The sequence below is a fragment of the Micropterus dolomieu genome, linkage group LG02, assembly GCF_021292245.1.
Source record: "Micropterus dolomieu isolate WLL.071019.BEF.003 ecotype Adirondacks linkage group LG02, ASM2129224v1, whole genome shotgun sequence".
In the NCBI taxonomy this organism is placed as follows: Eukaryota; Metazoa; Chordata; class Actinopteri; order Centrarchiformes; family Centrarchidae; genus Micropterus; species Micropterus dolomieu.
The window spans coordinates 6,810,441-6,821,854 of record NC_060151.1 but is presented as its reverse complement, the minus strand read 5'-3'; the positions used below and the strand labels follow the sequence as shown (position 1 = coordinate 6,821,854).

Genomic DNA, 11,414 nt, shown 5'->3' with positions numbered 1-11,414 from the left:
ACCAGACAGACAACCTTGAATCAACATTTCACCCTGCAGAGGGATTCAGAAGCTGTCAGACAAGGGAAAGACAAAGAACAACCCGTTCCAAAATAAAAAACAACTGATTAGCAGACTTTGAAGATCAGTATTCTGCATTCTGCATACAGCAATCTGGATGCGATTCGTTTGTCCTCACTGTGTTGAGGTTAGTCATGAATCCATGTTTTCTTCCAGGTGTGTCCATTTCCTACATTCCAAAGTCTATTGGTGACTGAAGGTGTTTCCTTGTCGTCTGTGTAGTGTAATATGCTGGCATAGGTGAGATTAAATTGTGTCTTTATCTGTTTTTGAGGCAAGACAAACATTAGAACCTCCTAATCATGCTATAAATCTCTATGGTTTCTGTGTTCATCCTGTGTGCTGCTGGATGAGAGGGTTTCACTGTTACTTAAAGAACCCAAGTTGATGCCCTGAAATTACTTGTTTTATCTAACCAACACTCCACAACCTTGACATACTCAGTCAGACTAAAACGTGCTTGGACTAAATAATCACACACAGACACCACAATGTGTACATTGTTACATTACAATTGTGTGGTTGTATAATGGTGATGCATCAGATTGATTTTTAAAGTTTGGACTGTGTTTCCTCATAATCATAATGTAATACTAACAAAAATATAACTCAAGTGAGTTTCAAGAGTCTGTTAATAGATATTTATATTATATGGAAACAAATGGAAACAGTAGAAAAGGTAGGCCATCAAAAAACGGAGCAACATGGTTTGCAGAGTGATAAGATGTAACGTTCATGTTAAATACGGATTTGTTATCATCAATAATAGGCTATTGCAGTGTGGCCTTTGTTTGTCGAGGGTGTCGCCCATGGGAGCAGGCGATATAGTGGACCGTGCTGTATTTATCTATACAGTAACGTTACATCGCGGGGGCGTGTGCACGAGCGAGGCGAGGGGAGGGGACGTGTCGACGTCACCGGTTGGTCAATACTGTCAACGCCAAAATGAAACGCGTAAAAAACTTTTCTGTCGGACTCATAACTCGAAACACATGGCCGTGAGAAAACAAAGCGCTGAGAAAAGCCATTCTTCTCCGGGCTGTTATGGTTGTTGGGACGCGGCATTGTTCGCGTAGCAGAGGAGCCTCTCTTTTTTTTTTTTGTCTCTTTCTTTCTTGGGGTCGCACAGCGAGAGCCAGCGGGCTGTATCGCTTTAGCCGATTTGCTAGCTAACGTCAAGTTGTAAGAAAGTGGAGAAGACGGCGGCCAAACGGGAGCTTATCCGCCTACACAGACGTATGCGACGGATAGCAGGTAACACAGCCCTCCCTACTGCTTCCACCACATCAAATATAACCCGCTGACTAACGCATGTTGTGTTACAATTCAGATATCTTTTACTGTCCAAATCGTGGGACTGCAATAGCTGTGTTCCTCCCTTGTCTTGTCGGCGGCGGCAGCAGCAACTACAACGGTATACGTAACGTTAGCAGTCTTGAACGAACAACTTGGTTCCTGAAATCCACAGGGTTGCGTCTTGGCCGCGGCTGCTTGTTACAACCAGTCCAGGAACACCTGCTTAGCTTATATTGTAACGCTGTGGCCGATATTTACGGTATCTGACACGTTGCTCGTCATTCCCAATAACGTTAACTGTCTACAATGCTTTACTCTGCATATGCACGCAGTGTAAAGCATACTGGGCTTATCAAGGCGAGGCCAGTTGTTGTCACATAGAGCCTTTACTTTGTACCTCTCACGCCAGTTGCTCTTGTGCAGGGTGCACAAATCACAAAGGGGAAGGTGTATTTATTGCGAGACTCTGTTTCAAACGGCAATAATCACCAGCCATTTCTCAGTATTCATGTAATGACCCAACCTGCATGCAGAGATTGGTGAGATCAGGCTGGCCGGGGATTGTGCTTTAAGGGAAGCTACAGAACGAGACAACCCCATTGGTCTTGTGTAGCAATGCGGTAGATTTGGGCCGGTTTAGGTTTCCAAAAGGAACTGGGGAAATTGAACCGCTATTATTCATCTTTGGTCGATATGTCACGGGGTCATGGTCTGCTGACAGCAGCAGGATAGTCCAGCGGAACAAGGTCGACCGTGGACGGCAGAGCACCTCTCCTGTCCCGGGGCTGCCAGCCGCAGCGAGGCGGCTCTGTGTGCTGCGTCTTCCCATGGGGCAGTGTGAACCAGCCTGCCAGGTGAAGAATGCCAATGCATTATTCAGGCACATGCTGCATATGATCAACGTGGCCCAGGAATGTGCATAGTTGCTGCTGGGGGACAATGAGAGTGTGGTGTGGCTCCTCCAGGAAGTACTGCCTGCCTCAGCTTCCCCGTTTGAACATGCCAGCTTTCTGGTGAATGGGGAGTTGGAAAGCTCAGGCAAGGAGTTGCACATCTTACAGCTGCTTTGATTTGTGGGAAACGTGTGTTTTGAAAGCTGTCGCCCTCTCTATTTGGATCCATTTTGAAGTTTATTCTGCAGTTGTTTTGAATGTTTCTAGCGCTCAAGTGGAACATTGTTCTGGTGACTCTGAGCAAAGCTGTAATCTCAGTAGTATCATTTAAATTGATGGGTTCATCTTGTTGAATTTGTCTTGAGGTGCTTGTTCCTGCGCTTTGTTTTCTTGTAGTGTACGGAACAATATGCATGCCTGACATTGGACATTTTAGAGTAAAAATAGAACTTGTAGGTTACATGCCTAACGTGGCACGTGCTTCACAGAGGGTGAAGTGCTTTGATTGCTTTGCAATGAGAATGCATTCACAAAAAATATGGCTCCAATATATAAGATGTCTACCTTTGTGTCTGCCATCGGTACTAATCTTTACCTTGCACAATCCTAATAGTCAGTTTTCTAGGAATAAGTGGTTTTAAATGTCTTGCGTAATTTCTGTGGTGTAATCAGAATTCCAGTGCATTTATCAGGCCAGAGTCCAGACTGGCGCAAACACAGTGCGTCATAATAGCTGCTGTTAAAGAACAAATTAGAGGTCATTATGAGGATTCACCTAAGCATCCCATGTTTCTGGTGTTCTTTTTTCCTCTGGTTTTATTCTAGTAGGTACTAGAAGTTAGGTTATTGCTCCATGTTTTGTTTATCTGTAAAATGAGGCCGGAGAATTGATGATGCTCCAGCCTCACCCTGAGACATCCGGTGGATCAGAAATCAGAATTTTTTGCTGTTGAATGTAAGCAGCTCAGAAAACCGATAAGATTACTGTCCGAGCTGTAACGTCAATCTGGAGTGAATGGAAAATCCACTTTGTGAGGCAGGGCAGTTCGTGCTTTTGCAAACAGGGTGCTATTTCAGTCCATGTCCACTGATTGCCTGTCATTTGAAAAGACAGACTTCTAGTTTGTTGACCCTACTTGGTGTACACTCGGTGTTTACACTTCGTATGTGTGCGTGTTTCCATCAAGGGTCTGTGTTAGTTCCCATTAGTTTAAATGTGTATCGGTCCACCACTTTGACGACTCTGTCTCTGGCTAATACTTCCACCACTGATAACCTTTCTAAATCTAAAAGAGGACCCAAAGGTCTAATGTACCGCTGATTTAAACGTGGGTATGGGCAAAATAAAGGGCATTGTTGAAGACAAACGTGTTACACAGTCGTCCACAGCCTCTGTCTCATGATCTGAACCCTTCACTTTATCTTGACAATCCTCTTTTCTTTCCTCGCTCTGCCTTTGTTTTCTTCTCAGGGATTTTTGGTGTGTCCTAAACAACTCACTGTAATCCCCTTGCAAAATGTGCATAGTAATGAAGACCTATTATTCCAAATCTTAATGCTGTGCTACATACTGTATTCACAACACCCAATAACTCATTTTTTTCCTGTATTGCCACTCTTCCCTCTCTTGTCCTTAACTCTAGTGCGTCTCTTGTGCCTTTCATCTTCTCTTCCCCTTTTATAAACTGCCCTGCTTGTCTAGCTCTCCTGTCACTTGCATTAGACAGCCCATGTCTTCGGCTTATATTTTCCCCCTCTTCTGTCTCTTTCCCTTTCTTCTTTTCCTCGATGTGGACTGGATGAACCACACAGGGTGCCGCTTCACCCTCTCACCGCCGCCGCCTCAGTTCCTCTTCTGGCACTGCCCAGGATGACTGACAGTCATCGATTGAACCTGTCCATGTGCATCACCCTCTCTGTGTTCTGCCCACACCCCTCCCTGTCTCCTCCCCCGTTGCGTTTAGGTGAGTGATGGAGACGAGAGAGTTGACCGTGGTGGCTGGCAGCTTCGTGGGTTTCCAGCTTCTCTTCTCAGTGGTCAGCCCGCGGCTCTCCTTCACCATCACACCAGGTTACGGACGGCTGCCTTCCACCAAGCTCACTGAGTGGAACTCCAGGTGTGTAACAGGAACCCACTTCTACCCATCTGTGGGCAGGTTTTTTCTCTTTGCATCTAACCTATAAATGCTCTGGCAGTTTCATTTTTGTACCATGTGGAAACAAAAGCTGGACTGACTCTACAAAAGGTGTTTTAATTTATGACTGGTTGCATTGCGATACAGATAGGATCTCTAATTATCAAATGAGCTTTATCCAGCCAACCCAGCCATAAAAATCAGCCAGCAAGTTTGAAGCAATAGTTTGATATTTTGTTTTATTGCAGAGAGTTTGATGAGATGACATGATTGTATTACCTTTTTAGACCGAGCCAGGTTAGCTGTCTCTCGCTGTTTGTCTTAATTTGTGGTAACTTAAAATAGACTTTTTACTCTCTCCTGTTGGACGGGACAGACTTTAGTGAAAGTACATCCACCGGCAATTTGTTGTTTCGTGTGATTGTTTTGTATTTACTTTTTACATAGAATAGGATTGTTGTATAACTTTGCAATGCTGTGACGTCCTGACAAAACTAACCTGTTAAGCAAACACCAGTGCTTTTGGTGATGCAGCTCCATTGAGGCGAACCTCGACATTCCACGGGGCCAACTCTGCATCAGTCCACACAACTACATCTGTGATGTGAACAACTGGTCGAGCACAGAACGGTTTTACGTTTTAAGCAGAAACCTCAGGGATAAAGTTCAGAGGGCCAACCATTGGTGGTTGCATAACATCTCTGACTCTTGGTTATTGGCTATTTTTTCTCTCTGCCTATTTTGCTGTCTGCCAGTACTCACAGATAATCCTTCATTCATACAACTGTAGTTTACTGTCAATATTTGAAAATGCGGGGTGTACTGACCATGGAATAATCTAAACCAAGTCTAAGGCCAAGCACTGATGGTTCACTTCAGAGTGGCCTACCGTTTCATAACAGCCAGCTTTCAGTGTGTCAGTATGTTGTTTATGTAACAACGACTTAAGTGCATGTAGAGAAGGGAGAAAGCCTTTCAAAATAGAGGGTAGGGTCCCATGTCTAGTACTGAACACAGCTGTACAGTATCAACTGTTAACATTGTTAATTTCTTTGTCAGTTCGCCTTGTGTCTTTTCTCTACTGTCTGTTCTCTTCTTTTCAATTGTGCGTTCTTTCAAATATAATTAGGAACTTCTCAATACAAACACAAGAACCAGAGAGAACCTTTACATAGTCTACACAGACCGCTATATTGACACTCAGTTATGCCAACTTCCTTATTGGCTGTTCCATTTTTAGACACTTCACTCTGATTCAGCAGTAATAATGGACTCATGCCCTCATACAGTAGTTGATCCGTAGAGCCAGTCTTGGCCGGGGCTCAGGCCAGCAGCTGCAGCCCGTGGACAGGGATAGCTGTACCCTGGACGCTGCACGGTGAAAGTAGAGGAGCTGTGATTATGGTAGATGAGAGACCTCTGGAGGGTCTCTTCATTGACCCAGATAACAACACCAGAGGTCAAGGGTATGCTGTGTCAGGCCTGATTTAAAAAAAAAATAAAATAAAATAAAGTTACACTCACCTGGACATAGGATTAACATGGATGTAATTATATACCGTATGCAAGCATGAGCAGACATTTAACAAGACAGCGGAGACATGAGCACCCCCCCCTCTTTTAATGATTCCCCATTAGTTCCAATTGCTGACGGAAAACTCTTATTACTATGTCATCATGTTACTTTGATTATTTGTGTGTGTGTCTGTCCTACTCCAGGTTGGTGTCGACTGTGCACGCCCTGATTGTGGGGTTGTTCTGTCTGTACATCCTGTGGTTCGATGATGCAGTCAACGCCAACCCTGTCTGGTAAGAGGAACAGAAACCATAAATGAAATATCCAACAGCAATGTCATATAATGAAATAAGACAGGAGAATGTGTGACATGCAAATAAATGCTTCCCATTAACACAAAAGCAATTCTGTTATTGTTAAAGCAAAAACACTGACACATAATACGTTGTCATTCTGGCAGGCTAAAAAAAAAAGGTTGTGCGAATGCTTCGGCCGTTTCTAGAGAAAAAAATCTGCCGTGTCTAGCTCATAGGGGAAGGGACGAAACAGATGAAGCGATCAAGATGGTGGGTGGCAGTGAAGGATAGCAAGGGGAGAAGATGGATCCAGTGTGTCAAGGGAGTCTCCAGAGAGTTGAGATACAGTGGATTTAGCCTTTGATTCTTGTCTTTACTATCTTCTCTCCATCTTCTACTCTCTCTGCTCCTGTGGACTATGCTGTTTCTCCTTCCCTGATATTTCATTGTCATTTAAACATTTTTCAGCAGCTTTCTGTCTCTCTCTTCTGCCTTATATTCTTACTCTTACTATTTTTTTTACTTCTTAAGCACTTCCTTTACCCTCTGTTTCACTTCCTCTCTAGCAGACAGACTAGAAGGATCAACAACTACAAGGATCCTTTTTAGAGCAAACAGCAGCAGCCTAGACCTCTGCCAACCTCCCCCTTCTCTCTCTCTCTCTCTCTCTCTCTCTCTCACTCACTCACTCACTCACTCACTCTCCCCCACCACACACACACACACACACACACACACCACCAGCCCTCCATGAGCCTCCTCCTGCCTCTAGCTGTTGTACCCCACATCTCTGGCCATCGAATCACTGCAGCATACCTCCCTTGCTCTTATTGTCTCTGTGTTGGCCCTGGTCAGCATCGCTGGCGAGCAAAGGGGAGAAAAGAGAAAGTGGGAGGGGGTCAAGAGGGGAAGAAAGATGGGGGCTCCCTCCTCCTCCTACCATTTTTGATCTGCTGAGTGTTCACATACTTAGTATCTTCCTCCTCCCCAAGCCACTTTGTCTATACATATGTTCGGAATAGGATTTTATGCACTTTTTTCCGGCCACATAATTTCCTTCTGCTCCCACGTGGAAAAGGTGATTTCTCTGTGGAAATAGTTCCTGTGTTAGCGTAATATTGGTGTTCCAGCTTGAGCCTTGCAGTTTGCTCTGCCTGTTTATTTCCTCACCACCTCCTCATCTTATCCCCTTCACCAACCAGCACCTAGCCAATCCCCATAAGTAACCTAATGCCTTAAAGATCATCTAGTTGCAACACAAGAATGGTGCAAGCATGCATTCTCCAGTCAATCTGATTGTATTACAGCATCATTAAGACCTGTCACACAGCAGCATTGTTCTCTCTGCTGCTTTCAATAGTGCTCGAGTGGTCATAATCCATTGAGTTAACAAGCTCTGTCTGACCACCCCACTTCTGCTTCATTTCTTTATTGGCTTCTCTGGACTTGAACTTAACACAGATACCAAATATAGAGTTGTGTTAAATTGAGGTCAACCTGATTTACAACATTTAACTTAAAATATTGAGACACATTTGCAAGAGTTTATCCTAAAATTATTTTACTCTTTTTCGTGAGGCTTGTTTGTGTGAGCGTTTCAAGTCAGACACCAAACTCTCAATGTAAATGTCTTGTTTCAACTTGATAAATGCCACCTGTTTATTAGGTGGTGTGTGTCTGTGATCATCAGCATAACAGACGCCTGCAAATGTTTATATTGTGCATTCATTTACAAAAAACATGCCACCCATGAGCTATAAAACACATTTCACACCACAGAGCTTGAAGGAGGGCTCGAAACAATTACTACATCTGTCAACACCATCTCATTGCTGTATTGGGACTGAAATAAAGGAGAAATGGTTTATCTGAAGTATGATGGCTTAAAACATCTTTCTGAAGGCGCTTTAACACTGTGTGACAACAACTGTGTAAGTTTATTGCATGTCAGATTGTGTGAAATGGGATGAGATTCTGTCAGATTGAAAAGTATCAATATGGGGCATGTCAGATTGCGTGGTGGATTTGTAGCACTCCAGTGTAGAGCTGAAACGATTCATCGATCGATAAAATGCATCGACACAAATTCTTTGCATCGATGCTTCGTTTCATACATGTAACTATACAGCACAGTGTTTCGCACGGACATTTATTACTGTCGCACATCCCGCTTACGCTGTGAACACGACGTGATTATGATGGAGCTGTTTGCAAAGTGGAGGAAGAGAGAGAAAATAGCGAGGGACAAAGAAGAGGCGTCCAAAGTATGGGATTATTTCAAGCTAAAGAAAACAACAACTCTGTAATGTTGCCTTCTGTTCACCGTAAATGAAACTTATGTCACCACAGACAAAGTAACAGCAACTTTAGCATTTAACTGAAATCCTGATTGATTGTTGAGTTGAAGGCTAGCCAAAGTAAGCCGCAGTCCTAAACTGAAAATGTACACATGTGAGTTTGTTCTCCTTTTTGGGCCGTGAGTTGTAACCTCACAGTCACGAGTTAACTGGGTGTCGGGGAGCTGCACTTTTACTCCCCTGCAGCTCTCTCTGTAGCTCAGACAATCCCTGCTACCTGCTTGTGCTAATCCATCCTTTCACCCATATTCTTTCTTTATAATCGACATCTTTATAATAACCAACAACAGCTGTTTCGTGTTCAGGATCGCTCGTTTCACATTTCACGTGTGTTTTCTTGGACACCAGCTGTCAGCTCGTGTAGTGTGTGTGCGTGCGTGCGTGTGTGTGTGTGTGTTCCTGTTACCGATCAGTCAGGTAGTGTGAACGCCACAGCGACTTCAAGACTGCCGTCATATGACTGAAGTTGTGTGAATGGCACCGCCATCGGCCGACGCTGAAAGTCTTGTAGTCTGCACGAGCCTTTAGTCTAACTTGTATAGCACTCAGGTGATGTTTGTAAAGCAGCTGTCTGGTTGTTGGTCTGATGTTTGCTGTATGACACACTATGAATTTAAAAGGACAAATAAATATCTATCACCTATAAACGGGAGTTAGTGGGGGGGCGGCGCCGCCAAGAAAAATACTTCTTAAACGACGCATCAATGAATCGAAGCTGCGAATACTAAAATCATCGTTAGCTGCAGCCCTACTCCAGTGTAAATCGAAGAAAAGTACAAGTGCCGAGGAACCTTGTCATTTTGTGTCATCCATCTGTGACTTCACAGCTACACAAGGTTTTTCCCACAAACTTCTTCAATGTTTCACCTGCCTTATTTTGGATTGTGTGCAAGCTTGTGTTTGTTCACTGAACTTTATTAAAACTGGTGCTTATGTAATGTAACGCCAGCGAGTGTGTTCTGCATAATTTGCATGTCGTATTCTGATCGGTTTGTCGACCTGAGTTGTAGCATCTGTTACATCTTGGGGCTTTCTTTGATCATACATTTCTTACCCTTGGTTTAGCCATTGGTGGACGTGTCTCACAGTGTAAAGATTTGAGCGCATTTCTCCCATGATTGTCAACTTTTGTCTCAGGCAGCCCAAAATGGCACAGCGTAAAGCTGGGTGCATCACACACATACTACAGAATATTATTAAATAGATGATTTGGGATTTCTGAAGTGCGGCTGTATTTATCCATAGTCAGTGAAGTAGATGGCGGTTAGTGTGTCCCCAGTTTGGAGAAGCAGAGAATTGTAAAGGATTCAAAGCTAAGCAATGTAGTGATATGGACGGGGTCCTCAGCTTTTCTGGTTTGTAGGGCTTTAGTGCTATTTTACCTGATGGTTGGTTACAGCAGTGCTCTTCAGCAGATGTCTATCTGGCTTATTTGGCCGTGGTTTAACATAATTCTCTTCAGAGAAGTGATCACGGCAAACACAGAGTTGTCTCAATGCTGCAGTGCAACTAGCCAGTACAAGTCCAAATCATTCAGAGCAACACCGTGAAATCTACGTGGTGACCAGGACATGTCTTTAAATGAACAGCCTGGAAAAACACAAGCATACACCATCTTCTATTCTTTAGAAAAGGGAAGTAAGATTTCATACTTTCTGACGCAAACAGCTGATCTCTTAAGAGAAAATGTAGTTCCAAAGGAAATGGTTGCCAACAGCAAGGTAAAGTGTTGAAAATATTAAACTCATAGCCTACACTTGAAGTACATTGCTTAGCTATTGTGCCGGTACAACTCTCTGCTTCTCCAAACTAGAGACACACTGATCACCATCTACTTCAGGTAACACACAGCCTCACTGTAAAAATCTCAAATTACCCCTATAAAATTATGGTGCCAGAGGGAGCAATGCACCACCTCACGTGATTTCATGGGGAAGCAAATATTAACAAAATCTTTAGTTATCATACTACTGTTGGCTGATATTAAAACTGAGTTTAAAATCTCACCCCTAGTTCCCGCTGAAGAATAAACAAAAACATGATGTGCAACGTTTACATTAGGATTTTGACCGTTTTTATAACATACTTAAAGTCTTAATTCATTGTGTTTAACTCATTATAAATCTTGCAGGCTCTATGCTGTTATATTTGTCCCCCTGTGGAGAAAAGCACACTCATACAACAGCCTGGACCACTTTCGAATTTTTTTTCTGTACCTAGAAGAAAAGTACAAGAAAATAAGTGAATGCAACAAGTTATCTTAAATTACTGGTGCCACTTCAGAGCTAATCTATTCATGAGTGGTTATTACATGAGGCCCATTGTGGGCTATTGTAGCCCTTCCTGTGTGAAAGGCTTCATATCTCTTTCTAGGCCAAATTCCAGTCAGTTAACCATACATTGACAGAGGAGCTTAGATTCACTGTACATTTAATTAACTGAGGCTGGATCACACTGATGTGATTATCAAGAAGCTTTTGGACTCTGTGACGGCAGCCTGCAGACTCACACTATCAGTTAGGCTGGGTGTTATCCAAGCTTACATTTGCTTGCTGCATTTCACTCTAAGCGCAGCGGTAAAGTGATACAACTGATCAGTTAACAGGCGGAGCGCTGTCTTGTGAAACAGACATGAACACAAATAAAAATAGAACATCGTGGCCAAGCCAATAAGAAATTCATGATTGTTGAGTTATGTGCAAAGTTGCTTGATGAAGATGCAAAGAAATGCAGTATGCATATTTTTCATATAACTCATGTGGTGAATAGTCTGTGACAGTGGTGAGCCCAGGGTCACCCAGTGGGTAAGGTGAGCCGCTATACTGTGTGTGTGTGTGTGTGTGTGTGTGTGTGTGTGTGTG

General features: G+C 43.3%; 1 protein-coding gene across 1 annotated transcript in view; it reads left to right on the top strand.

The window, feature by feature from the left end:
• The first annotated feature begins 920 nt into the window (after positions 1-920).
• Positions 921-11,414, top strand: part of tlcd4b (TLC domain containing 4b) — a 17,846-nt gene continuing 7,352 nt past the window's right edge. Inside the window, exons 1-3 of the mRNA XM_046033635.1 lie at positions 921-1,314; positions 4,214-4,366; positions 6,104-6,193. Coding sequence (XP_045889591.1) covers positions 4,221-4,366; positions 6,104-6,193 — 236 coding nt within the window. The 5' untranslated portion in view covers positions 921-1,314; positions 4,214-4,220. The remainder of the gene's footprint in view (positions 1,315-4,213; positions 4,367-6,103; positions 6,194-11,414) is intronic.